The 24,438-nt window shown below is 44.9% G+C and overlaps 3 protein-coding genes across 10 annotated transcripts in view; 1 reads left to right on the top strand and 2 right to left on the bottom strand.

Annotated features, from left to right (window-relative positions):
• LOC100539364 (uncharacterized) overlaps positions 1–24,438 on the top strand; it is a 25,326-nt gene continuing 888 nt past the window's right edge. Inside the window, exons 1-15 of one of the 8 annotated variants that reach the window (XR_014885332.1) lie at positions 3–492; positions 1,610–1,921; positions 3,442–3,638; positions 4,466–4,644; positions 5,553–5,633; positions 6,047–6,225; positions 6,640–6,832; positions 7,830–7,921; positions 8,805–8,961; positions 9,705–9,827; positions 10,820–10,965; positions 11,421–11,502; positions 13,001–13,148; positions 13,394–13,587; positions 19,209–24,050. Coding sequence is in view for 1 of the 8 variants with exons in the window: in XM_085232169.1 (XP_085088295.1) it covers positions 221–492; positions 1,610–1,921; positions 3,442–3,638; positions 4,466–4,644; positions 5,553–5,633; positions 6,047–6,225; positions 6,640–6,832; positions 7,830–7,921; positions 8,805–8,961; positions 9,705–9,827; positions 10,820–10,965; positions 11,421–11,502; positions 13,001–13,087 (2,100 nt within the window). In the remaining 7 variants the exon portion in view is untranslated. Of the gene's footprint in view, positions 615–1,527; positions 1,922–3,441; positions 3,639–4,465; positions 4,645–5,552; positions 5,634–6,046; positions 6,226–6,639; positions 6,833–7,829; positions 7,922–8,804; positions 8,962–9,704; positions 9,828–10,819; positions 10,966–11,420; positions 11,503–13,000; positions 13,212–13,393; positions 24,051–24,438 lie in introns of those variants that run through there. The other 7 variants (XR_014885334.1, XR_014885335.1, XR_014885336.1 and 4 more) reach the window with 7 other exon arrangements.
• On the bottom strand, positions 14,085–19,765 carry RPE65 (retinoid isomerohydrolase RPE65). The gene is made up of 13 exons (XM_031554885.2): positions 19,447–19,765; positions 18,564–18,714; positions 17,984–18,091; positions 17,767–17,908; positions 17,496–17,643; positions 16,963–17,044; positions 16,537–16,669; positions 16,305–16,444; positions 15,864–15,993; positions 15,231–15,345; positions 15,046–15,140; positions 14,834–14,945; positions 14,085–14,236 (listed from the first exon to the last, which is right to left on the bottom strand). Exons 1-13 carry the CDS (start codon positions 19,763–19,765, stop codon positions 14,085–14,087), a joined length of 1,827 nt encoding a protein of 608 aa, XP_031410745.1.
• Positions 21,934–24,438, bottom strand: part of DEPDC1 (DEP domain containing 1) — a 10,800-nt gene continuing 8,295 nt past the window's right edge. Inside the window, 1 exon segment of the mRNA XM_085232171.1 lies at positions 21,934–22,665. Within this exon segment, the coding sequence (XP_085088297.1) occupies positions 22,525–22,665 (141 nt within the window). The 3' untranslated portion in view covers positions 21,934–22,524.

The raw sequence follows: 24,438 nt of genomic DNA on the forward strand, positions 1-24,438 counted from the left end.
CACAGAGCACGAGGGAGCGCTGGCACACCTGGGCCGAGCACTGCAGCACCCAGCGATGGAGCGAGCAGACACAGCCCGCAGCGTGCTGCCCTGCACGGGAGGGCGTGCTGCCGGTGGACTGCGGCCCCGAAACTTCAGCTTTCCGTGCTTAATGGGGGGTGATTAGGGTTAGGGGTAGCGCGTTACTTCTGGGGCTGCGCCGTGTCATTTGAAACACCAAATGCGTGCAGTGCGTGTGTGCGGAGCCATGTGCCGTGCCGCGCTGCAGCAACGCTCGCACTCGGAGACCCGGGCCTTCCCTGAGGGCGGCTGGCGGCGTGCGGGGCCGCGAGGGACCGAGGGCGGGAAGCCGGGGCCGGGCAGGGCCGCGGGCCCGGAAGGGGCCTTCGGGCGGCGCGAGGCCTGCGGCAGAGGCGGGCCCGGGCAGAGGCCTCGGGCAGCGGAGCCGCCTTCGGGGCGGGCCCGGAGCGGTCGGCGCGGCGTTGGCTGCCAGTAAGGCTCGGTGGGGCGCGGGGACGGAGCGGGAGGAGGCGGGCGTGCAGGGCGTGCAGGGCCCGGGCCGATCCGCGATCCGCAGCGCGGCGCCGGGCCGGGCGGGCCCCGCTCGCCCCCAGGTATCCCCGGTACCGCCGGTATCCCCGAGTCCTTCGGGGCCTGCAGGGCCTGCCCGCGGCTGGCTGTGTGCCCCGGCTGGGCGGAAGGCCGCGCTGCGGTCCCTGCCGGCCCTCCTGCCCTGCCTGCCCGCGAGGTGATGCCGCGTTACAACGAGCCTGGGCCTCCGTTGTGTGCACGGCGTTAGGCTGGAAATATCCAAATACTTTTCTAGGACGGTATCTCTGATGAAGCAGATTTTACTCGCAATTGCGATGGCGGGCCTCCTGCAAGCAGGAGAGCGCCCAGAAAACAGAGTTACATCTTTTATTCCCTATTCCCCGACGCTGATCTCTTTCTCCCCTAGTTCCTCACTGGCTGAGTAGGTTCACAATCTTCGCGACGCTTCGCTAAACATGCAAACACTGGACAAACGTACATTTTTGCTGCCTAAGCGTAAATCAGTAGTTTAATTAATTAACTTATTCCACGCTTGATCATTATTTTGCAGATACCTGCTTGTCCTTCTTTCCACAAAGATAAGCTCAGGAGAAAGGGGAATGTCTTGGTGCCTGCCTTCACATCCCAACCTTCTCACAGAGTGAGGCAGTCCGGCCTTGTGTAGAGGCCATAGCTGCATTGACGTTTGCTAAATCTGTTTTTCTTTTGCTGGGAGTTTCTTATCCTTACAAAACAACTCTACAATACGTTTTCTAATCCCTAACACTATACTCGCATTGTTTGGAACATTTAACAACTATTACAGTTTTGCAGGAAAGAATTAATCACATAGTTCAGTAATAACGTTTCTAAAACATGCCGCTAACATATACAGTATTTTTACTTCTTAAAGATCACGTATTTCTAAGGATGAGTTACAGAATACAAATGCATTACGTTCTACTTCTTCAAACCAATTGCTCTTTTTAATATCAGATGCAGAAACAACATTCCACTCCCACACGTGGGATCTGAATGGTAGTGCTGGAAGTGAGCACCCTCTCATTGCGCTTCCCAGGGTCATGTGGAACAAGGTCGCCTTGTGCTCCGTTTGCAAGCACTCCCCTCACCCAGCGTCATTACTGCTGCTGAGACTCCCACCCGTAACTCATGCCTTCAAAAGGACGTGTTTGGGCCCCAGCAGCGACAGGCAGTGGGCACAGAGAGCACAGAACGGGCCACGCGGCGCGCTGCCCGGCTGCTTGGGAAGCAGCAAAGCCAAACGCAGGCGTTGTGCTCAGATGTACCCACTGCTGGATGGACGCGTCCTGCCTGTGCACCGACACGTGTTTGAGGAGAATGTCAGGAACAGTGAGGCTGTTATTAAAAGGTAATAGTAGTTTTTGTGATGCTTTCAGTACGTTGATACTTGTGAGGTGATGGGAGAGTTATGTATGCATGCTTTTAGGAGCTTTTAACCTAGATTGCTAATTAAAAACTGAAGCTACAAACAACCTGTTGGTAATTTCTCTCCTGCCTGCTTTGAAGCCCTGGCTATTTTCCTTTCTGCTGCTTCCTGGGCAGTTCCTGTTGACTGCAGTGCCCAAACCTGGGTTCACATTGTATCTCAGTGTTATCCTATGACATTGTTCTGCATGTATTGCCGAGAATTATTTTTCTGGGCCCTCATGAGACAAGTTTCACAGTTGATTTTGAGTGAAAACAGAGAAATGATGACTTAATCATTTGAAGAATCGTGATTTGCTAGCAAAACAGGAAAATGTATATTCTTATGGATCCAGTGGCAGAATTCAAAGGCCTTTGTTCAGAGGGATGGTGCTTGAGCTGGAAGCACAGCTATGGAAAACACACTGTGCCCTCCTGTGGTGGCGTTTGCAACATTGCTGAAAACCCTTACCCTTTTTTTTTCCTGAGGTTTTTCAACCTCTACAGTCTGCAGGAGCCCTTAGTAAGGTGCTGGAGTCATACACAGTGGTTTGTAGGCAGTTATGTCAGGAGGTATTTTTATTTACAGATGATGCATCTTGGTGAAAAAGAATGTTTTACTTAAACGCACAACGCACGTTTCAGATCAAAGTTATTTGAAGTACCATGTTTGTCTCCAGTTTTCCATTCACTGTCTGCAATTTATGTTCCCCAGTAATGAATGGTAATGAGTTTCTCTATTTGATGATCCTAGTGACGGTGCAATATTCAGTGTTATTAAAGTACATCCTCTGTGCTGCTGAGCGCTCATTAGGCCTGCCAGGTAAAATTTCAGCGGAGGGAGAGCAGCAGAGGAAACCCTTGGCTGGATTCTGCCCTGGAGTAGTTGGAACCTGGGGTAAATGTCTGTGCTGAATTAGGACTGGCACATTGTGGTAACTTTATTCCTACCCGCAAGCTTAGGGGCTAAAGTTGCTACTGTAAGGCAGCATCTCTCAAAGTGTGCTTTGATGGCTGGGGTCAGAGCCTTCGCTGTGCTCCGTTCATGGGTTTGCTGATAGGGACTGAGTATGGTCATACATATTGTGAATACTGTGTTGGAGGCATATAGGCAACTCCTGGGAGGGGTGTGGACTTAATGATGTCTAGAATAGTTATATTACTTCACTTTTTTGGGGGTGGCTTGTTGCTAGGCTTGGAGAGGTGACTTCTGAAAAATGAAACTGAGATATTTGCTTGAAATAACATCTCTGCTTTTTGTTATATATAGGGAATATATATAGTTATGAATAGTGTGGTCTGTTACCCAGTTCTTCGCTGTCGTTGTCAAGTTGTGTGAGTTCATCTTCGTTCCTGTGTCACTGGGATGAAATCTGTGCAGTACATTGAAGTACTACGCAAAACCTATGGAAGGTTAACGTGTAAGGGAAGGTTTCATTCACTGAAACTTTCTTTTCAAATCAGATACTCAGAGTTGCTCCAGGTGGTCAGTAAAGGAGGGGGAGAGGATGCCGTCCTGCGTCACACTCAGAGAAACAAGAAGCTGTTTGTTCGGGAGCGCCTGAAGCTGCTTCTGGATGAGGAGTCTTTCCTCGAGCTGTCTCCCCTCGCAGGCCTCAGCATGCCGTATGGTGACGTCCCTGCTGCTGGATGCCTCACTGGTAATTGCTAGGAAATGCAACGGGAAATTCAGGAAGTTCATTTGCTTAATTGTTTGAATCTTTAAGTATGTTTCGTATTAGATCTCGAGATGAGCACGGATGGAGGGTGTTGTTTGGATAAGCCCATGCTGGAGATGTGGCTTGGAAAGGAGGAGGGTTTTGAACCAAAATAATTTGAGAGGTGGTGTTTGAATGTGTTGTCAGTGGCTGTAGGCAACAGTGGTTGTAGTCTGCGTGCGCTGGCTGAAAAATTGTGTGAAAGATTTGGGATGATGTGTCACATACACTGATGCGTGTGCAATGAGAGGTGACCAAGTTAGTGCATGGCACAGCCCCTGTGGCATTTATTTTGTCATGTTTTTTAAATCATAGTATTTCTCAAGTTCATTGCTCTTTGAGGAGCAGTTCCAGTTTAAAAAGCGACTAGAAGAATGGGTTGTGAAATCCTGTCTTTCCTTAGCCACAGGCTTATGTTCTTCAGTTTTGTATCATTTTTAATTCCCTTCCCTGTTAGCTCAGTCCAAGAGCTGGAACTGTTTTTTTTTTTTTTTTTCTTATATTGTCACCAGGTGTAAGCTGTACTTTAAGTTCTTTCTTGTGTAATTTAGATGTATTTGTTTGTTTGTTGTCTGTATGTGTGTCACTGTCTTTCAGTTTCTTATTCCAGAGAAGAGCTATAGATTTCTTCTAGGTTTGGTATTTGCAAGTTAATTTGCAGCTTACTGAAACAGTGTTAACAAAAGAATGTCCTAGTTATAAATTTGGACTCCTTGTTTCATTTATGGTGTCTCAGAGAGTCTGATACATTTCTGTGTTGCCTCTTGTAGGAATTGGAAAGATCTGTGGGATTTGGTGTGTCTTCGTAGCAAATGATGCAACTGTAAAAGGAGGAACTATTTATCCAATAGGAGTAAAGAAACAGCTGAGAGCTCAGGAAATAGCCCTGCAGAACAGACTGGTGGCTGTGTACCTTGTTGACAGCGGGGGAGCATTCCTGCCACTACAGGTAGTACCAGAACCACTTTGCAAAGGAGCATTCTCACTTCTTGTCTCAACCATACTGATTCTGTAGAAATCTGAGATTTCTGTTATGTTTTCTTGGTGGGCTGGCTTGCACTGTGTTTTGTCTGAAAATCTGAGTCCAGGAGGTGATTTCAAGATACATAACAGCGGTGATGGCTTTGGGTAATTTTGCATCTAGCATCAAAATGTGGCAGCTTAATATCAGTGTTGGAACGAATTGGTGACCAAGCAGGTAGCATGGGTACTTCTCAGTGCACCAAAATGCTCTGATGCCCTTAATAAATCAGAAACATTGTTTGAAATACCTATTTTCAACTTCAGAATCTTTAAAGTTACTGCGTTTTGTTATAAAGTCTGTGATAGTAATGTACAGACCTCCATAGCTTCTGGAAATAGAATTTTTAGAGTTCTTGCTATAGTGGCAGACTTGAACAGGTTGCTTTCCCATGCACAGAGGTCATGTTATCACAGAGACTGGTTGTTCTCTCTCCAGACTGAAAGCAAGTAGGTAGGAAAAGGTTTTATCTGAACTGAACCAAGAACTGTGTATAAAGGGAAACTCTCCTGAAGTCATTTCACAGCTTAAGTGTGAACATGAGTTTACCCTTCCCCATGATTACAGTTGAAGCTTTGTGGAATAAATTGGTTTTACAAAACACAAGAAACTTTCCTGTGCTTTTGAAACACAGTGGCCAGGGGTATTTTTGTGGAACTGCACAACAGGTAAGGACAACAACTGCAGCAGAGAATGCTGTACATGAGACTTTCAGGTGTGATTGTTAGTGGTGACCTTCTCAAAATTGTTTCAATGCTTTTGTGAATGAATGAAGAGGAATTGTTATCTTTTGTAGCTGATACTGAAACTCACTGTGTCTCTTCTCTCTAAATCAGTCAGAGCTGTTCCCTGACAAGCTGCATGGTGGAAGAATTTTTTACAATGAAGCAATAATATCTGCTATGAAAATCCCTCAGGTATGGTGTCATTTTGAATGCAAGTATGTGTAGTAAAATTCTTTTTTAATACAGCTTCTAGGAGCAGCTCTAAAACATGCAATACATTTTTGAAAGCTCACCTTTTCTATTTGTGGGGCAGAGCGATGCAAATAGTATCTCACATAATAGAAGACTTCAGCATTAAGAATCTTCTGAGTGCTTACTGACTGATTTGTATGGGAAGCATCAAATCGTCAGGTGGTTTCAGAATAAACATTGAGCTCTGTGTTGCCAAGAACAGCCACATCCATGCTGATATTTGTACCTTTAGTTCATGGCTTTGCAGGCTGTGGCTCAGTCTCTTGAACATTTCTGAAGTAAAGGTAATGACTTGGCCTTTCCATTCTGCTCTCTTTAGCATGTTGGTTTGGTTTTGGTTCTGTATCCCTCAGGTGGCAGTGGTGTGTGGCTCCTGTGTAGCAGGAGGTGCCTACGTCCCAACCATGGCAGAAGAAGCTGTGATTGTAGATAAAATTGGAACACTGTTCCTTGCTGGCCCACCTCTGGTGAGAGCTGCTACTGGAGAATATGTGTCTCCAGAGGAGCTAGGAGGAGCTACACTTCACTCTAGGTATGCAAAACAATTTGTGAAAACAGTAGAGAGCTGAGCACACTTAGCTTTAAGGAAGTACCATTCTATCCCAAATTAACATGACTGAAGCTGTTTCCAGTGACTGAACATGCTGTGGTTCTTAAGGACTTGAAAACATGCTGTGAAGAAGATGTTAGAAATGATAGGTGAATTATTATAAAAGTTAGTGACATTCAGTTGTATGTGCGGGAGAGTAATTTGATTTTTGGGTTGGTTTGCAGAGAAATCCCACTGACTTTAATGTTTTGAGCTCATTCGTACAGGAGCAAAAGTGCACGATGTTGTCAGAGATGTCAAATATTCACGGTAGAGATGAGGGTTTTTCCTTTAGTTTGGGTTTTCTATCAGAATTCAGGTTTCATTACTACTAATTAATATTGCTTTCTCTCTTAGTGTCAGTGGCTGCAGTGACCATTTTGCATCTTCAGAAAAGGAAGCCTATGAGTGTGTTCGAAATATTATCTCAACGTTGAATTATGAGCCTGTGCCAGAAGAGCTCGTGGAGCATGACCATCCTCTCTATAGCCCTGATGAGCTCCTGGGGCTGGCACCACGAGATTATAGCTGTACTCTTCCTGTAAAATTGGTAAGTTGGCAGATCCCAAATTCCTTCATTCTTTTGGACTGCTCTAGCTGTTATCTTCAGACTAATAGGCAATAAGGTGTTCTTCCCCCATAGGGAAATCATGAAGTACCTGAGAAGTTTCATATGGTTGCCTAATCAGTTGCCACCCAGTCTTGAGTCTGCTGCAAAACAGAATGGCACTGATTCTGTAGAGTTGTTGAAAATATTTGAACAGAAAGCCTGCTAGAGACAAGATAATTACAGATCACACCAGCTGATACCCATCTGTTTCTGTGCTCTGTTGGCTGCTTTAGAACATGCATCCCTTTAGAAAGGGGCTTGTGTCCTGCTTCCTCCCATCTCCCTGTTGTTTTTTTTTTTTTAAGGGGTTTAGGCTCTATGTTGTAAATCAAATGCCTAATGAAAAATGCAGAAACAAAGAAATTCAAGCTAGATTTGTTTGAGGTTGGGCTAAACATCTCTGCAGAGATGTGCAGAACTGCACAGCAGTATTGTTATTGTGTGATTCTAGGTGAGGTTTGGTCTGTCTGAGGATGTGAGCCCCTTATCTTTACCAGTGGTAAGCTCCTGGAGCTAAGGGGATTGGCTGTAATCAGCAGTGTAGCTTTGACTAGCAGCTCTTAAATCTGCATTCAAAAAAAGTGTGAGCAGTATGCTGCTGGGTGTTCGTAGGCACACAAACTGTAACTGTATGTGCTGCTTTTTTAGTAAGGCTTTTATGCACAGGAACAGCTGTGGTCTGTAACTTTGAAATAATTGTGGGGTTGAACTGTGTCTCAGGAGATGTGGTTGGTAATCAAACAAAAACACAGATTTGATGCTTTGTGCATATTGAGTATGTATTGGAGCATAAGACATTAAAGGACCACTGTGATCATTTAGTTTGACTTCTTGTGTAATAGAGGTCTCTCCACTGTTTGAACAGAGCATATCTTTCACCAGGACTAGTCTGTTTTCACCTAGATTTCTATAGGCAAGACTGTGTATTTCTTTGCAGGTTCTGAGCCGCCTGCTGGATGGAAGCAGGTTCCAGGAGTTCAAGGCTGACTATGGAACAACGTTAGTAACAGGATTTGGCCACGTGGAAGGGTAGGGCTATGAGATTCACCATCACTATGCATGGATGTGTATGTCTAAATAGCTTTTGTACCACTATCAGGATCTACAGTATTCCCGTAGCAGTATTTAAGGAGTTCTGACTCAATGAGGAATTGGTGATAAGTACTTCCAGAAAGCCTTATCCTTTATCTTTGGGCCCCACATTCGTTGTGTCTCAGGCTGTTTGCAGCAGAGTGATTACAAATGAATCATTTCATAACTTTGTGAAACTATTTGGGCACTTAAGTCACTGGACAGTTGGAACTTTGAAATTTCAGCAGATTCTCTGAGAAGTAAGAAACAGCATCTGTAAGTGTTCCTTCCCAGACCGAGTCCAAAGTTATCCCATCTCCTGCAGGATGGAGGTGGAATAGTGTCCGTACTATAGAACATAGCATAGTTCAGGGCAGACTCAGTCTTACTAGCACACTTATAAAACATACAACATTCCAGCCAACAATTTAATTAAAAAAAAAAAAAAGTAGTAAAATGTACTTTAGAGAGTTTTTTTGGCAAAAAATATAAACTTTTCGTCTTGACTGCTGTGATGTATGTTAGAGGGCACCCAGAATCCTGGCACCTAGTTTGCTATCTTGCAGTGTGAACAGTGGCAGGTCACCTGTACCCTTACCTGCCTTCTTCTGAGTGTTAATGCTGCTGTGCTTTATACATAGGGAGTGCTGTAAAATGTCTTGTTTGTTAAGGGTAGGAGGCTCCATGAATGAAAAGATTCTTGTAATTGCATCCTTTTAGAGTCTGGATTTTTACAAAAGGGCAGATCCTCGCCATCCATTTATGTTTCCATCCTCAGCAGTATGCTGCATGCTACCTTTTCTTCATTTCTAGGGAGAACATTCACGTGTCTGTTTTGTAGGCACTTGGTGGGAGTAGTGGCTAACAATGGGGAGCTTTCTCATGATGCTGCTCTCAAGGGCAGCCATTTCGTACAGCTGTGCAGTCACCGGGGCATTCCCATCCTCTTTTTCCAAAACACTGCTCCACATGCAGCAGAGCCAACAAGCATCTCTCAGGTATGGTGTGTTAATCTGCCCTGCTTCATTCAGGCAGTACCTGGCTCTTGTTTTAACTAACATACATTTTGAAAACTATTAATTACTAGGAAAACTAATTTTTAATCCTCTTTTGATGGTCAAATCAAGAAGTTTCATAACTAACTTTCTTAAATCTTCCCTTTGCATTCTCACTTGATTTTGATTTTAGGCAGGCCTGTATGCATGTCTGCATCCAGCTGGTAATGCAGGCTGTGACATTCAGAATTTGTAGTGCTTTTCCCTTTGAGATACAGCCTGTTGGTTCTTCTGCTACCACTGTGATCCACAGAAAATAAATATTTCCCTTTTCTAAAGTGAAGGCATTGAAGTACAGTATGTTGTGTCCTGGGCTTTGGAAAGCCTCCTTGTAGAGTCTATGTTAAGAGACTTTTGCAGCTCCATTCCCCCAGCTGTCACCAGCACTTAAGACAAAGGCTGCTGCAGTTCTGTTGTATCTGAGCTCTGCTGATGCCTGGGAGACCCAGAGTTGCTCTGTATCGCAGGTTTCTGCACAATGGTTATAACTGTTCTGCTGATTTACACTGTAAAATAAGTAGCATCATGGGCCATGGTGGTTAGTTAATTGATCCCACCCTGCTGTTTTGGAAGAAACAATTGTATAGAATTGTAAAGAAGGAATTGTTTTAGGAGTAGGTTGCAGTTTGCTGGAAGTGGAAGGAATCTAAAAAAGTGCAGAACTAAAATGTTTCTTTTCATTCCAGGCAGAGGCTCAGGCCAACAGGTTGAAAGCCCAGGCCTCCATGATGGCTGCTGTCGCTTGTGCAGCTGTTCCCAAGATAACCATAGTGATTGGTGGCTGTTTTGGGAGCGAAAGTTACGCTATGGTAAGGATAGCACAGAAGTCAGTGGGGCTGGTAATCGACTCAACGCTTCGCCCAGCACTTATGGTGCTTTCATTTTTTCAGCATTGTTAGCTGCTGTGCAGACATTTAACTTGATTTGTGATCCTAACTAATTTTAAATAAGAACTGCATCACAAGGTGTGATTACAGCAGATTTGATCTGCGGTGAACCTAGAGCGGGTTCTGAAAATCAGATTGTCTGAAAATGTCACTACTGAGGATTCAGCACTACTGTTTGCTCAGCACACATCTGTTTTCAGTGGTCGAGGACCACATCTTTTTCAGTTGTGTTGCTATGTGTGCTACTTATGCCGCTAGGAGGTGCACTGGTCTCTTTGCTCACTTGGGATTAGACACGGTGAAATAAATGCCAATATTGAATGCAGTGGGATGTGGTGATTACTTCTGCAGGGGATCTGGAGAAGCGAAGGCTGTGAGGTGACCTGATGGTGGCCTGTCAGTATCTAAAGGGGAGCTACAGGAAAGAAGGGGACAAACTCTTTGGTGGGGTCTGTGGTGACAGGACAAGGGGAAATGGCTTCAAGCTCAGGGAGGTTAGATTTAGGTTAGATATAAGGAAAAAATCTTTTTCAGTGAGGGTGGTGAGCACTGGAACAGGTTGCCCAGGGATGTGATTAATGCCCCGTCCCTGGAAGACTTTCAAGGCCAGGCTGGATCAGGCCCTGGGCACCCTGACCTAGCTGTGGTGTGCCTGTGCACTGCAGGGCAGTTGGACTTGATGGCCCTCAGAGGTCCCTTCTAGCTTTAAGGATTCTAGGATTCTATGATCTGTACTAATAGAGAACCTGTAGCTGTAATGGGAAAGGATCTGCATCACTATTGCTTTACAAATTCAACTGTTACATTTTGTCTCTAACTTGATAGCGGCATTGTACGCCCTTTTTTTTTTTTTTTTTGTGATTAAATTCAGTGAAGTTCTACTGTATTTTTTTTGTATTGTTTTATTTTTGCAGTGTGGGAGATCGTTCAGTCCAAACTTCCTGTTCTTATGGCCTAATGCAAGAGTTGCTCTTGTGGATTCAAGACATTTGTCCATGGTCCCACAAGCTGGAGACAATGATTGTACAGATGAATCTGAGCTAAAACATTTGAAACAAAAGTAAGGACATTAAGCAGTAAAATCCTGCAGTTATGCTGACATTTATACCTACTTATGCTCGTATTTCAGGTCAACACATCCCAAACAACTGAAACAAACCTGGATTTGATGAAAACTATTTTAGAATTCTAGAATTATAATTCCATGTCTACTCTGAGGATCTTCCCATGGAAATGCAAAACTTTTAGTTAGAAAATCCTGCAATCACGAAACAAGTCAGTGCTGTAAATTATCCAGTAGTGATCTTCTGAATGCAGAGGGTCATCTTTGAACTACAGAAGGATCGGATCTGTTATGTATTTGCCGGATCCTAGTGGATTTTGACACTAGAACAGCACATTCACTTGAAATAGAAACCTATGTCTTTTTTATCTTTAACTTTGTTTTACCAGCCTGGTGCCTTTTTTGTTAAACTTTTCTGCTTCTAAATGTGTTTCATGTTCTCTCTTCTCCAGGCTAGAGGCAGAGAGCAGTGCGTTTTACTCTTCTGCCAGACTCTGGGATGATGGTGTAGTTCTCCCCCAGAATACCAGAAAGGTAGGTGGCTTTGTTTTTTCCCAGTGTATGTTCTATATACATTTTTATCCCTAGATCTCATCTTGTGATGAACGTGCAAGCCTGGTTTGTTCACTTGCAGTCAGCTCGCGTGCTGATTCCCAGAACCAGATCTCTGAGTTCTTACTCTGTTTTTCCTGGTATTTAGCTTTGAATTCTCATCTGTTTTCTACCCTATCTGAAGATGTAGACCTATTTGGTCTATCTAAAAAGTTTCTGTTGAGCTCTGGTTGCATTCCGACTACAGGATTTCCTCAGTGAACCTCAACTGACTTTCCAGTTTGGTTCAGTCTCCCACTCCTTTCTTTTTACGGTCTTGCACATGACCCATGTTTGCTCTCTTAAGTTTCCTCTTCACTGCTTGCATTGTTTTCATTCCTTCGTTGTGGGGTGTTTCATTTTCCTAAGTTGGTAGGCATCTTCTCCAAGATGTTCTTGCTAAAAGCCACCACTGCTGTTTTGCAGTGTTGCGTTGTGTGTTAGCAGTATGAAGGTGTTCTCTGCATTTCTGAAGGTTTTCTTTAAAAAAAAACCTAAACGATCACAAATACATCCTGATACCAATTAATATTTCTAACTAGGGCACATATTTATGGTGCAACTCGTGCTAGATATTTTTTGGAGTGTATATAGGGACTTTGATAATGGGATTGCCCTGAGAAGCGTTTTCTAGTGCTTGAGACCCTGCCTTTCCCTAGGAACCACTTGAGTGAGGAACACATGTGACAGTTGGACTGAATCATTGTGATTCTCTTCAGGCAGTACAGGTTTCACCAGCATGCCACAATTCATGTTCATATTTAGTTGTTTAGTTATTTATTTAACACTGTGGTTTTGCTATTTTATCCTGGCTCTTGCTCCTAGATGGAGTGTCAGTTTAGCTTTATCTGAACTGACAGCATGTGCCTGTATGTAGCATACCTTTAAAAAATAATAATTTTTTTTCAGGACAATGCATGCTGCTGTGCTAGCAGTCAAATACACACAGTGAAATTGGGAAAATCCCAACTCTTAAATTTTCAGCAAAAAGCTTTTCCAGAGAAGAGGTTTTGGCAAAGCCAATTACTGCGTGTGCCAGATGATAAAACGCTCTAAGATTTTGTTCAAAGCCCAAAACCAGTTCTGTATATTCTTTCCCTAGTTCTCACGAGGCACCAAGAAATATCACCTATTAGAAGATGGGCACTTAAGCAGAAGAGCAGAACATCTTGATATGCTATTGGAAATGTTAGGGGTGTAGCTATGAAATAACTGAAAGAAACTTTCAGGCATCTTTTTTCTTTGCATTTCCCGTGACCCAGTGACACATTACACTGACGTCTGTTTCTGCAGACTGCAGCTGTACATTTTAAATGCACACTGTTTTGCAGAAATAAGAACAAATGCATTATCGAATAACTGCTTAACTAGTAACCTTCACTGACTTTTTGTTTCAGAGGCTCACTGCTTATATTGTTTGTGGTTGTTTTTTTTTAATCAGGTAGTTGCACAGTGCTTGCAGATTATAGAGCAGCAGAAGTATCAGGTGCTACCACCTCCTTGCCAGTATCCCGTGATGAGAATGTAAATGCAGCCCTTCTCAAGTAATCACCCTTTGAAGATGGCACTTTATATTGGAAAGCTTTAATGTAAATGATTTTCTAATTCTTTGATACCATGAATAAAAATGTTAAACCGTTGCAAACAAACAATCCTGGGTTTCAAGTCAATACAAATAAGTTTGTATTTGGAAACATAGTCTGTTAGTACTACGTAGTCATTTTGTGGAAAGAAAGGATTAAGTTTTGATTCTGTAGCACTCTAACAAAGCAAATTCACCCTAAGCTGTAACAATTGCTTGATTTTTTTATTTTATTTTTTTTTTCATATTAAGAATATGCAGAACTCAAACAGCACTTTGAGCAAAGAAATGAGAAAGAGAAGACACACATGGCTGAAGACTAGACAAGAGTAATGCATGTAAGATTTAGCAAAGCACAGAATGCTGCCTGCAAGGTCAAATTGCCAGAGCACTGTGGAAGGGCTCCCCTCAGCTTGCTCTGAGGATACCAGTGCAGTGACCAGGAGGTGAGTTCAATCCAAAACACCCCCATAGGATAGAAATTGCCTCTTCTCAAAGGATGCAACAGCACGTTGCCTTCTACATAATGTTACCATGTGTGAGGGACTGAGATTACACTGTGCTATTTCATGCATCTTTCTCTCTGTTGCATCTACAAAATTTAATTTTGTAAAAGAAACTGTATGGTTTATTGTATTGTACATCTTGAAATTAGGCCTGGAGTACATTTGAGAAATATCTGGGTAAGTATTCTGAGAACTAAGTGACAAAACTGAAATTTTCAGTCTTAATTAGGGTAGTGATGCACCTGTGGGTACCCAAGGCAGTGGTTTGGAACTGGAAGGGCTGTAATGTCCCTTCCAACCTAAACCATTCCATAATTCTGTGAACTAAGTACTCACAAATAAATGATCTAAATTCCTTCAATGTCACTTTCTTGCAAATGGAGACTGCATCTTTTTGAAGCTGGAGGAAGCCTAACACGGGGTGTTGCAGGCAGCACTCATGCTCTTTTGAAGAGTCCATGGAAAGTCACAGGGATGTTCACCTCCACTTCAGCCCTGGCCACTTCGCTCATGTCCTTGGCGTTCAGGATCAGGAGGTAGGCAGGCTTTGGCCCTGAGCCGGGGCTGATCACAATGCTCAGCACCACCCCTGGGAGGTGACAAAAACAGGCACTCAGCACAGCCAGGGGCTCTCCTGGCTTCACGTGTTCCGCTCGGGGGTGAGGAATTCAGGGAATGAGTAGATGCGCTTTAAACCTAGTGCTGCCACCTTCAAAAATAGGTACAGGGCTGGCAACATGTGAAAAATGCGTGCAGTGCTTGGCATGATGCAGCTCCGTGTCCTCCACAGCCAAAGCCTCAATTTGCCCCCCTTCCAGATGGGGAGGAGGGCTTTAGAAATAAAAACATCCTTGGTTTAAGACAGGTTAAATTTCACAAAGCTTGGCCATCTGGAATTCTTTAAGTAATGTAGTTCCTGATGGAAAAAGGCTGGGAAATGAGAACAGATGATCTGAACCAACAGATTTTTTCCTATATTTTCATTCAATTCTGATTTTTCCGTGTTCTCAGAAACTCGCCTGCAGCATTAGAACAGGGCACATCTCAGCCAGGAGCGGCCTGCAGGTCCCCTGGCTCCTGCATACCCCTGGTGCACCATGGAAGTAGGTCTTAGCACAGCACACCTGGGGCCAGTGGATACAGACTGCAAACAACTCCAATTAACAAGCCAAAAATCATTAATTACCATCATCCTCCTCCAGAGCATCTGGATGGGAAACGAAGATCGGCTCTGATGGGTATGAATCTGGCTCCTGCCACACCCAGGTCTCCTTTGTTTTAACATTCAGCTTGCAAAGCTAAGTAGAGAAAATAAAACCACATCTCAAAAATGCCCTTACTTGCCCTTAAGCAAAAGCTCATCAAAAAGATGTGCCTCACCCCTTTCCTGATAGTTACCCTGTCTGGAACAAAGTGATTCAGTCCAAGCCCATATGTGTATGTATATGGTTTCCCACCATATTTCTTGTAATTGATCTGTGGAAATTCAAAGGCTGCAAAAAAGGTATACGCATGAGGATTAGCAGGACGTGGATGGCTGACAGGACTTGTGCTGCCTCTGTGGCTCAGAGCTGTCATCTTACCATGGCGTGGCCCTGAGAAAATAACTTCTGGCTCCAGCCAGATGGTCTCATCGCTGCGCAGCGTCGCAGTGGCTGTCGTGTAGGGCAGGGTGACCAGGTTCTTGCCTGTGTCGGCCTGGGACAAAGAACAACACCCAAGACAAGTGGAGAAACAAAGTTCTGAGTGTACCTGCACGGAAGCTAGCAATGTGCAGCAAAGCCTTGTGAAGCTGCAGAATAGAAACATACACAGGAGTGGTTGATTCTTTTTGTTTTCTTAGTCAGCTTTTAGTGTAATAAGAATGTCTATCAGGCTAACTCCAGCCTGTATTTCTGCTCTCAGCATGCTTATTAGGTGAACACACATGTAACTTTTCCCCCTCAATAGGACAGTTGGAGGCTTGTTATGGTCTGTATGGTTCGCTTGAGCAGCAGTGCAAGACGGAGTACAGCTCAGAAAGACTCATCCACTGAGGAGGGGGAGCTGGAAATCACACAGCTCTGCACCAAGCTGACTGCTGCTTTAAGGATAAAACCTTCTAATGGGAAGGAAAAGTTTGAATTAAGCGTGACCAGGCAAAGCACTGGGAGTAGTTGGCCCCAGAGTGCAGGAGCTGTGCAGACAGCAGTGCTGGTGGCAGGGCTGGGCGGTACCTTGTCGATGCGGAGGGGCAGCACGTATCTGCGGGCTTCGGGCTGGGGGGCCTTCTCTGCCTGCTTCTTTACCTCATCCCAGTTCGCTCGGAGGTTGGCTAAGTAGAGGTAATTGTAAACAAACTCAAATCTGCACAGAAATGGGATCAGAGACAGCAAAGAAGTCATTGCCAGGAACGAGTTCCAAAACAGCTAATTTTTTTCCCTAGAATTCAATTAAGTGACATGAGCCCTGTTCTGATCCACTGAAAGTCACAGGGCCAGACCAGATCAGCTGTTTCCATCTTGATGTGGGGCCTTGACATAGAAGCATTGGCACACGCTGCCCAGGGGGTGTTCTAGAACCGTGACGATGTAGTATCGAGGGAGGTGGGCAGTGGGCACGGGGGCAAGCTGAGGGTCTCAGGGGAGCGATTCTATGAAGGCAGTGTTGGCACCCACCCCTTCCATGTGCAGAGGTCGACAATGAGGAACCCGTTATCCTCGAAGGTGTTGATGTGATGGAAGAGGTTGAAGGCTGAGGTCCGGTACTTGATGTTGAGGAGCCGTCCTTTCTTTTTCTCTGCCACATGAAGCCAGACCTGAAAGGCAAGCAGCAGGCCAGTCTCAGTGGTGAGTGGGCATGGTGTGGTGGGCACAGGCCCTATGTGACCCATGGTCTCGTTGGACTTACCCCCATGGTCTCGTTGGACTCAAAGCAGTCCATGTAGTTGGCTCCCCAGAGGCTCCAGGAGGAGAGGAACTTGAGGAGGTTGATCTTCACCGGGGTTTCGACAAATACGATGTAGTTTGGGGTCAGGCCAAAGCTGTGAGAACACACACAGAGCACGTGGAGGCTCTGTGCACAGTGCAGGAGCACGGGACGCAGTACAGAGCTTAATGCTACAGGGATACAGGCACCCTGATGTCTGTACCAGCCCTTGCTTTAGTTGCTCATTACAAGCAAAACCAAGTCCTGCTGCCACTTGTAGAAGTGAGCTCTGTCAGGGAAGACTCGTTTGCCAAAGCAGCTGGTTTGAGATGGTGAGCATGCTGCACGCAACAAGGAACCAGAGCTCAGTGAGTGTGCAGTCAGCCAGCTGAGCCTGGCAGGAGTTACCTGTGCACATAGGAGGGCTTAAATCTGTCACTGCAAGGGAACTGCACCACCACCTCTGACTTGTTCATTGGGTCCTCCTTGTCTGCAAAGGACAGCCACATGGTTACAGGGGAGCTTCCAGCCACACGCTGCCTGCATGAGCAGTGCTTGCCCTGCAAGGTCTCTGCCTCTAGCACAAAGGAAGATTGTGAGCTAGCGCATGTGTTCAGCTTGCTAGTTTTATGGTTTTGCTGTCTTTTCTTTCAGTGCTTTAATAGAAGAAAAAAGTTTTGTTATTTACATTCATTAACTATATTATGATTTGTATGTGGCCCAAGATAGTTCCTCTTTGCTTAGTTTGGCCCATGCAGGCCAAAATGTTGGACACTCATAGTCTAGAATCAGGTAAATGACTGTGTTAAAGATAACATTTCTACTGCTGAAAGAAAGGGAGGCCAAACAAAGAAATTTGATGACAAAATGCATTTGAATAATAAGAAGTAATTTATAGAACAAGATTTTCACAAGCTCAGTTGGAAGCGTGTTGAACTGACCCGCTTGGAGTGGAGGAATCCGTATGATGTTGTAGGCCAGTGAGAAATTTTTCCCAAAGCAATTGCCGATGTTGTAAACTGTGCCATCGTTCTCCACGTGGGGGTGAGCTGTGGCCCCATTGACAGAGACGTATTTGCAGAGATCCACCTGGGGACGGAGTGTGGGGAGGTGTGGGCTGCATGGGCAGCCCTGGGCATTGTCCGTCTGTGATGAGGGTGAGCGATGTGGGAAAAGAGGTGAGGCTGTTAGGAGCTGTTTGCCAAAACCTACCTGCTTAATTGTCTCTAGAGTGTCTGGGTTAATTTTGGTTATAAAGTTGGTCTCTGTACAGGCGTAGTAGTCCTCACCAACAGGGTAGACATTAACGAGGGCATTATCTGTGACCTCCACCCCTTTAAAGTAGGAGAAAAACCTGTGTGGAGGAAGGCAGCAGGGTCAGCAGAGGCCCCGTGGCACGAAGCTGCAGTGCTTGGCAGAGCCCCGATACCTGGAGAAAATGTTCTTGCATGGGTCTGGGTAGGCGTAGGTACCAAATTCAGTTATCACGATCCTCTTCTCTGTCATGGCTCGCACATAAGCATCTGTCCTAACAAACCTAAGGGGGTGAAGCACATTACAGGCAGTCACACCAACGCAACAAGCAATGCAATTAAAATAAACACAAATATTTTTTGTGATGAGGCTCATGAGAGCTCAGCCCAGCCCCTGGCAGTGACCAGGGTTGCGTTGCAGCATGTGAAGTGCTGGAGCCCTGCAGGCAGGCAGCCCCTGCTGCCCTCATCTTCACAGAACATTTCTGAACTGTAGAAAAGCTGCATTATTTGCCGAGTGTGCTGTTGTTCACAGAACTGTAGAATGGCTGGGTTAGAGGGACCTTCCATCCTGTCCAGTTCCAACCCCATGCCATGGGCTGCTCAGGGTTCCATCCAGCCTGGCCTCGGCACCTCTGGGGACGGGGCACCCGCACTTCTCTGCTCCAGTGCCTCACTTTGGGAAAGCTCCCTGCTGGAGCTCCTCCAGTGAACACAGACCCCAGAAGAACAGCAGTCCTTGGCTGCGTCCCACACCTGCGGTGGTAGGTGACGTGTCCCTCCTTGAAGTCAAACTTGTGCAGCAGTGCCTGGCCATCGAAGAGGTGGTAGAACGGCTCTGCCCCGACCTCAAAGAGGCCAGGCCCGCATCGCAGGAGGCTGCCTCTGAGCCAGGTGGGAATCCTGCCTGCAGGAGATGTAGAAGAATAGTCAAAATATTTTGTCTTCTATTTTTTTTTCCTGTGTTTATTCATTTTAAAAAGTTGTTATTATTTAAGGACAAGATCGTGGATGCTTTTGTGGAATCACAGAATCATTCAGGTTGGAAAAGCCCTCTAAGATCCCTAAGCCCAACCACTGCCCACATCCCTCAGTGCCACATCCCCACAGCTCTGAACACCCCCAGGGATGCTGACCCCCCACCCCTGGGCAGCTGTGCAGTGCTGAACTGTTCTTTGGAGCAGAGATGTCCCCCAGCATCCAAACTGCCCCTGCCCTGCACAGCGTGAGGCCATCACCTCTCATCCCATCGCTGTTCCCTGGGAGCAGAGGTTGATCCCCTCTCACCCCAACATCCTATCAGGAGCTGTGGGGAGTGATGAGGTCTCCCTTGAGCCTTCTCTGCTCCAGAGAGAAGCCCTTTATGAGCCTTTAGGACTATGGTTTCTTCTTACCCTACAGAGCCATACGACAAGGATCCTTGGAATGCCAAAGATCACTCAACTGCTCTGTCCTTCCTCAGCTCCCAGCACATCAACTCAGCCACGTCCCAAACATGTGAACTTCCTTGATCTCATTTATCCCTGTGTCCCAGGACCTGCGAGTCCCCCAGACTCGAGTTCTGTGGCTCACAAGAGTTCTGCTGCTCCCAAGAGCAGCGTGGGGCTCACAGGGAAGGAGGTGATGAGGGCACACAAACCTGTGACGTGGGCAGTGACGGGGGAGGACAGCTCCTCCACTGTCTCAAAGAGCTTCTTGTAGCCTCCTGCGGGATGCTCCACCCTGCAAGGGACACCAGACCTATGTTGGCAGCTTCCGAGTGGTGCTGGGAGAACAAAGCTGTGGCTTGGAAAAACCAACGAGGAGAGCAGGGAGAAACGACAGGAGGTCTTGGGGGTACAGAGGGGAAACCAGCAGCAGGACAGCAGGCACCTCATGTTCCAACAACAAGTGGTATATTGGGGCACAAGGGACAAACCGAGGACATTTGACGCACCAGGAAGCAGGACACCAAACATCCACCTTACCTTTCCCAAGTCTTGAATAATTTTTACATTTTTAACAAAGTGTTTTGCAGTACACAGCTGAGAATTATTTGCTAAGCCCTAATTCCTACCTATAGCAAAGCATATGGTTTGCACGGCACTTGGTCCTTGCCTCTAACATGGACCAGCACCTCAGTGCCCCAAAACCCCACGCGATCCCAACCTCACCGCCCCAAGGAGCAACAACCCCCCCCAGCCCATATAGAGGAGAGCCCCAGCAGCACTCACTGGCTGTACATTGTCTCGGTGCAGGATCTGAGGCTCCTGGAGCCACGTGTGGGTTTTTATGGGAGTGCAGGAAGGAGTGCTGGGAGCTGCGTGCGGCCCATGGGCTCAGTGCTGGAACAGAGGTGGCTTTCAGGCCAAAATCCTCCCGATGCCTTGCGAGGCTTTGTCTTGCTGTTCACACAAAAAGCAGCTTTGAGGGTTTTTTCAGAGACCTAAATTCTTCCCGAGCAGAAGAGATTACAAAGAAAAAAAAAAACAACAACAAAAAAGAGGAACTGGAGCTGCACTTCATCTCAGCTCTGCACTGCAGTCACTGAGTCCCCATCCTGTGCCGTGCTGAGAAACCAGGTGGCACCAGCGATGGCAGGGGAGAGGTGTCACTGCCCAGCATCACCAGACACTGCTGTATCCTCTCTCTACAACCACAGGATCACTGAGGTTGGAAAAGCTCTCCAAGCTCCCCAGCCACCCCCCCAGTGCCCACCCCATGGCTCTGGGATGCCCCCAGGCTGGTGACCTCCGCGCCAGGCAGTTGTGCAGTGCTGAGCACTCTTTGGAGGAAAAGCATCTCCAAAAATCCAACCCAAGCTATCAATGAAATCTAACCCTTGTTGGAAGTAACATTTCAGCTTAGCATGTTTTCCAAATAAATCTACTCCAAATGAACCACAACTCTCAAACCCAATTGAGGGCTTTAAGAAAAGCAGACTAAACATGTTGATAGGATTTTAATTCTCACATGAAAACAAGTTAAAAAGCCACAGTGCGTATACAGGAACACGTGGACTTTTATAAGTGTGGAATGGAACCTGAGAAGCAGCCCTGAGCCCTTTGCTCACACCAGCCCCCCTCTCAGGGCAAAGGGGAACAAAGCAGAACCAAACCTTTGCTCAGCTGTGCAGCACTGAGCCCTCATTAGCAGCGTGTGGCTGTGTGTGTGCCAGGACAGCCACGCCAAAACATTTTTTCTTCCCCTGTGAATGGAAGACAACCATGAATCCTTCCTCCTATCACTGTTCTCAGATCAAAGCTATACTCCAAGCAACAGATAATCCTTTTACACCTCATTGATAGGTTACAGCCTGCAATTTTATGCCTGATGAGCTGCTCCCCCAACAGAATTACAGGTACGCAAAAGGAAAAAAGGGTTAAAAGCTCACTTGAGACAAAATGATAGATTTTTAATGTAAGCCTTTCTTAGCTATTTCCATCTGTGGAAACTTCCCACCACTGGTCAGCTTCTGTTTATTATTTGAGTTTTGTTAAAACCTCAGAAGGGAACATGAAATAATTAAACGACATTAAATAACGTGGATCAAGGACTGAATAACGAGGGCAAGCTGTTGAAAGGCAAGCCCTAAGAAATGTGAGCCTAGTAAGTTGCTTAATTAGAACACAACTAACTAACTAATGCACTTACGAAACACTTAACAGTGCAAGGAGCAGAAGCAAGTTTATGCAGGTGCGGGATGCTTAGCAGTTGTGCACAGGCATTACTAACCATGCATGGCCATCAGCTATGTAAGCACCAGGTACCCACAGGACATTGAAGTGGGACTAATAGTGGCTGAAATTAGGTGTTCCTTGGCTTACAAAGTCTTCATCCTTAAAGGACAAAACCACATTGTAATGATGTACAATGCAGAAGTGACAATCTTCAGCTGAGAGCCTTATGAATAACACTAAAATGTGTGTGTGTATATAAATATAAATGTTAAGTTGGAACCTTATTATGAAAGCACTTTAAGCTGCTCTCTCACAGAAACACCAACACGGATCCACTTCTTACTTCTGGAAACAAAATAGGGAAACTCAGCGCGTTAGGATTCTGTTCCTTGTCCCATCACTTATTACCCAGTGCTGTTAGAGAAGTGTATCACTGCATCCAAAATAAGCATTCCAGGAAAACATCAGAAATATACAGAACACTTTTAATATAAATAAATATTTTAAAAAGTGTTTCAGATGAGAGGAAACAAGTATTTTAAGGAGCCAGATAATTCCTTTCTGGTGAATTTCTGGCCCCCTTAGAAATAACAAAAACAAGTTCCAAACTGAACTTTGCTTTCTCAAAACGTTTGTCTTTAAACAAAACAAGGCAGGCACTTATTCACACCAAGCAGACAATTAGGAGTGCACACGAACTATAATTCATGGCACCAACTCCTGAATAAACATTGAAAACATTACAGTATGCACATCATTAGTCCCCCATATGAAAACCATATATAAATTTTTGGTAATTAGTAGCTTCATTTTCACACTCATTCTGCTTAGCACAATATATTGATTAATTTGTAAACAGTTAAATAACTTCTAGGAAAACAATAAATATAAATAACTTCCAAAAAAAAAGTTATTTTGGCACTTCTTGGCATAGTGTTCATGTAAACATTTCTTCCTTCTACGTGCACAGCCACTGCAGACTTCCATTCCAAGCAACCCTTGGTCAGCGACCCACACAGACCCACACAGACCCACACAGACCCAACGTGCAGCTGACATTAATATCTCAGGCTGCGAAATTTGGGTTTTCTCAGGCTGAGCATGGGTTGTTTGATGGTAGGTTTGTTCTCAAGCAGCATTGCTTCGTTTTCTGTGGTTGGAAATCTGTTCTGGTATATCAGAGGATATTCCTTCTGGAACTAGAAGATACACAAGAAAACATTAAATCAGACTCCACAAAAAAAAAAAAAAAGGAACATAAACAGATACAAGCCAGCTATGCAGGACACAGGCATGAATGACTGCATACAGATACATGTCAGTAGGAAGTGCAAGGCATCAGTCTGCAAAGTACCTCTGCTGTGACACTTGACCAAAGCTGCAGCCCTTTGTGCTTAGGAGCTCAACTGATAAAGAAGGAATGAGAAGTTCTGTCAGACCTTCATCTTCTGTTGAAGTGAGAAATCGTTTTATTCTCATGGTTTTCAGCTGTTGTAACCAGCATAGCCCTTCCACAGACACCACACCATTCCATCTCCAGCCAGTGACCACCTGCCCTCATCTCCACTTGCAATGGCAGTTGCTTGCAATGATGCTGAACAACCGAATAAAAGTTAACACAGCTCATTGCTTGTCATCAACCATCTCATTCTGAACAGTATGACCAGGTTTTACCCTGTAAGTAAGACTTAGTAGTCACCATTTGAAGACTTGCTGTCAACATGGGTATGTATTTTGCTTATGCTTGGACAAGTGTCTTTCAAAGAAAAAAAAAAAATATCACAACGATGAACATGTTTCACCAAAAAGAAGTTAGGATTCAGAAGATTTCTGAAGGCATTCTCTCAAGAGAGGTAACAACTGCACCAGAGGAATTATTTTTCAGTTCCTGCAGACAGGGATGGACAGAAGTCTCTGGCTTTAGAGATATTTTGGTTGTATCCTTTGTTTTCTTTTGAGAGGTTGATTAGGACTCTTAAGTAGAATTCACAGCCTACTGAAAATTGTCACATCATTTGTAATTTTGATGTTGATGTAAGTTGGATGTAACCCCCTAGGAAGTGGCATGCATTTGGCTTTTCCTAATTCAAAGCACCAAAACTGTATAATTACTGCAAAGAGCTGAGATTTGTCACACTGCTCACTACCCCAGCACAGCTAGCATGACCACAATACAGCTATCCTACAGTTCATTTAACACAAACCCTGCTAATACATGGCTCATCAGTATAAGCTGCTTTTGGATTTTGGTGGGAGCTCACAAAAATGTAAGCATATACTTCAAGTTTTATACTAGACTATTTTAGTTTATTTCCTTCCTTCCTGCTTCATCTGCTGTGTGCTGCCGTGCATCACTTCTTACTGCTTGCTTACTCAGAAGTTTAGGTTCAAGTCAGCTGAAATTAACTGCTCTTCTTTACATGCAGGAAGTTTCCATGAACTTGAACAGCGGGCCAGGCTTCTGAAGTTTGGTCCTGGAAAAATGAAGCTCCCAGAACACATATGGGAGTCACAGTTGCAGAGGCTGGTGGTGGAAAGGGCATCAGAACAAACATGCTTGCTTTGGAAAGCTGCTTTTTCAAATGTGAGTCACAAGACTTACTTAAGAGATTCTAGGACAAGTACAGTACTATTCAGTTGGTCAGAAACACTTGCCAAAGGTTTTCTTAAAAAAAGAAAAAAAACTCCAGTATTAAATCCTGCCAGAATTGCTGCACTTCAGCTTTACTATTAGGCAACATGTTAGTAAGGCCACAGAAATGCCAGATAATCTTGAGCAATATACATGTTACAAAACAAAGCTAATGCCACAGAGAAGAATGCTTCAGAGTTGTGAATAGATTGAGTTTGACCTTTTAAAGGAAAAAAAAAGCCACCATTTGTCTCCTCTTAACTTTATGTCCATTTACATCATTTTAATGACAATCTGTATAGTCGGTAAAACATCTTATTTAATAATGCACACCTGAAAG

Source organism: Meleagris gallopavo, chromosome 10, assembly GCF_905368555.1.
Source record: "Meleagris gallopavo chromosome 10, MGAL_WU_HG_1.1, whole genome shotgun sequence".
Lineage (NCBI taxonomy): Eukaryota > Metazoa > Chordata > Aves > Galliformes > Phasianidae > Meleagris > Meleagris gallopavo.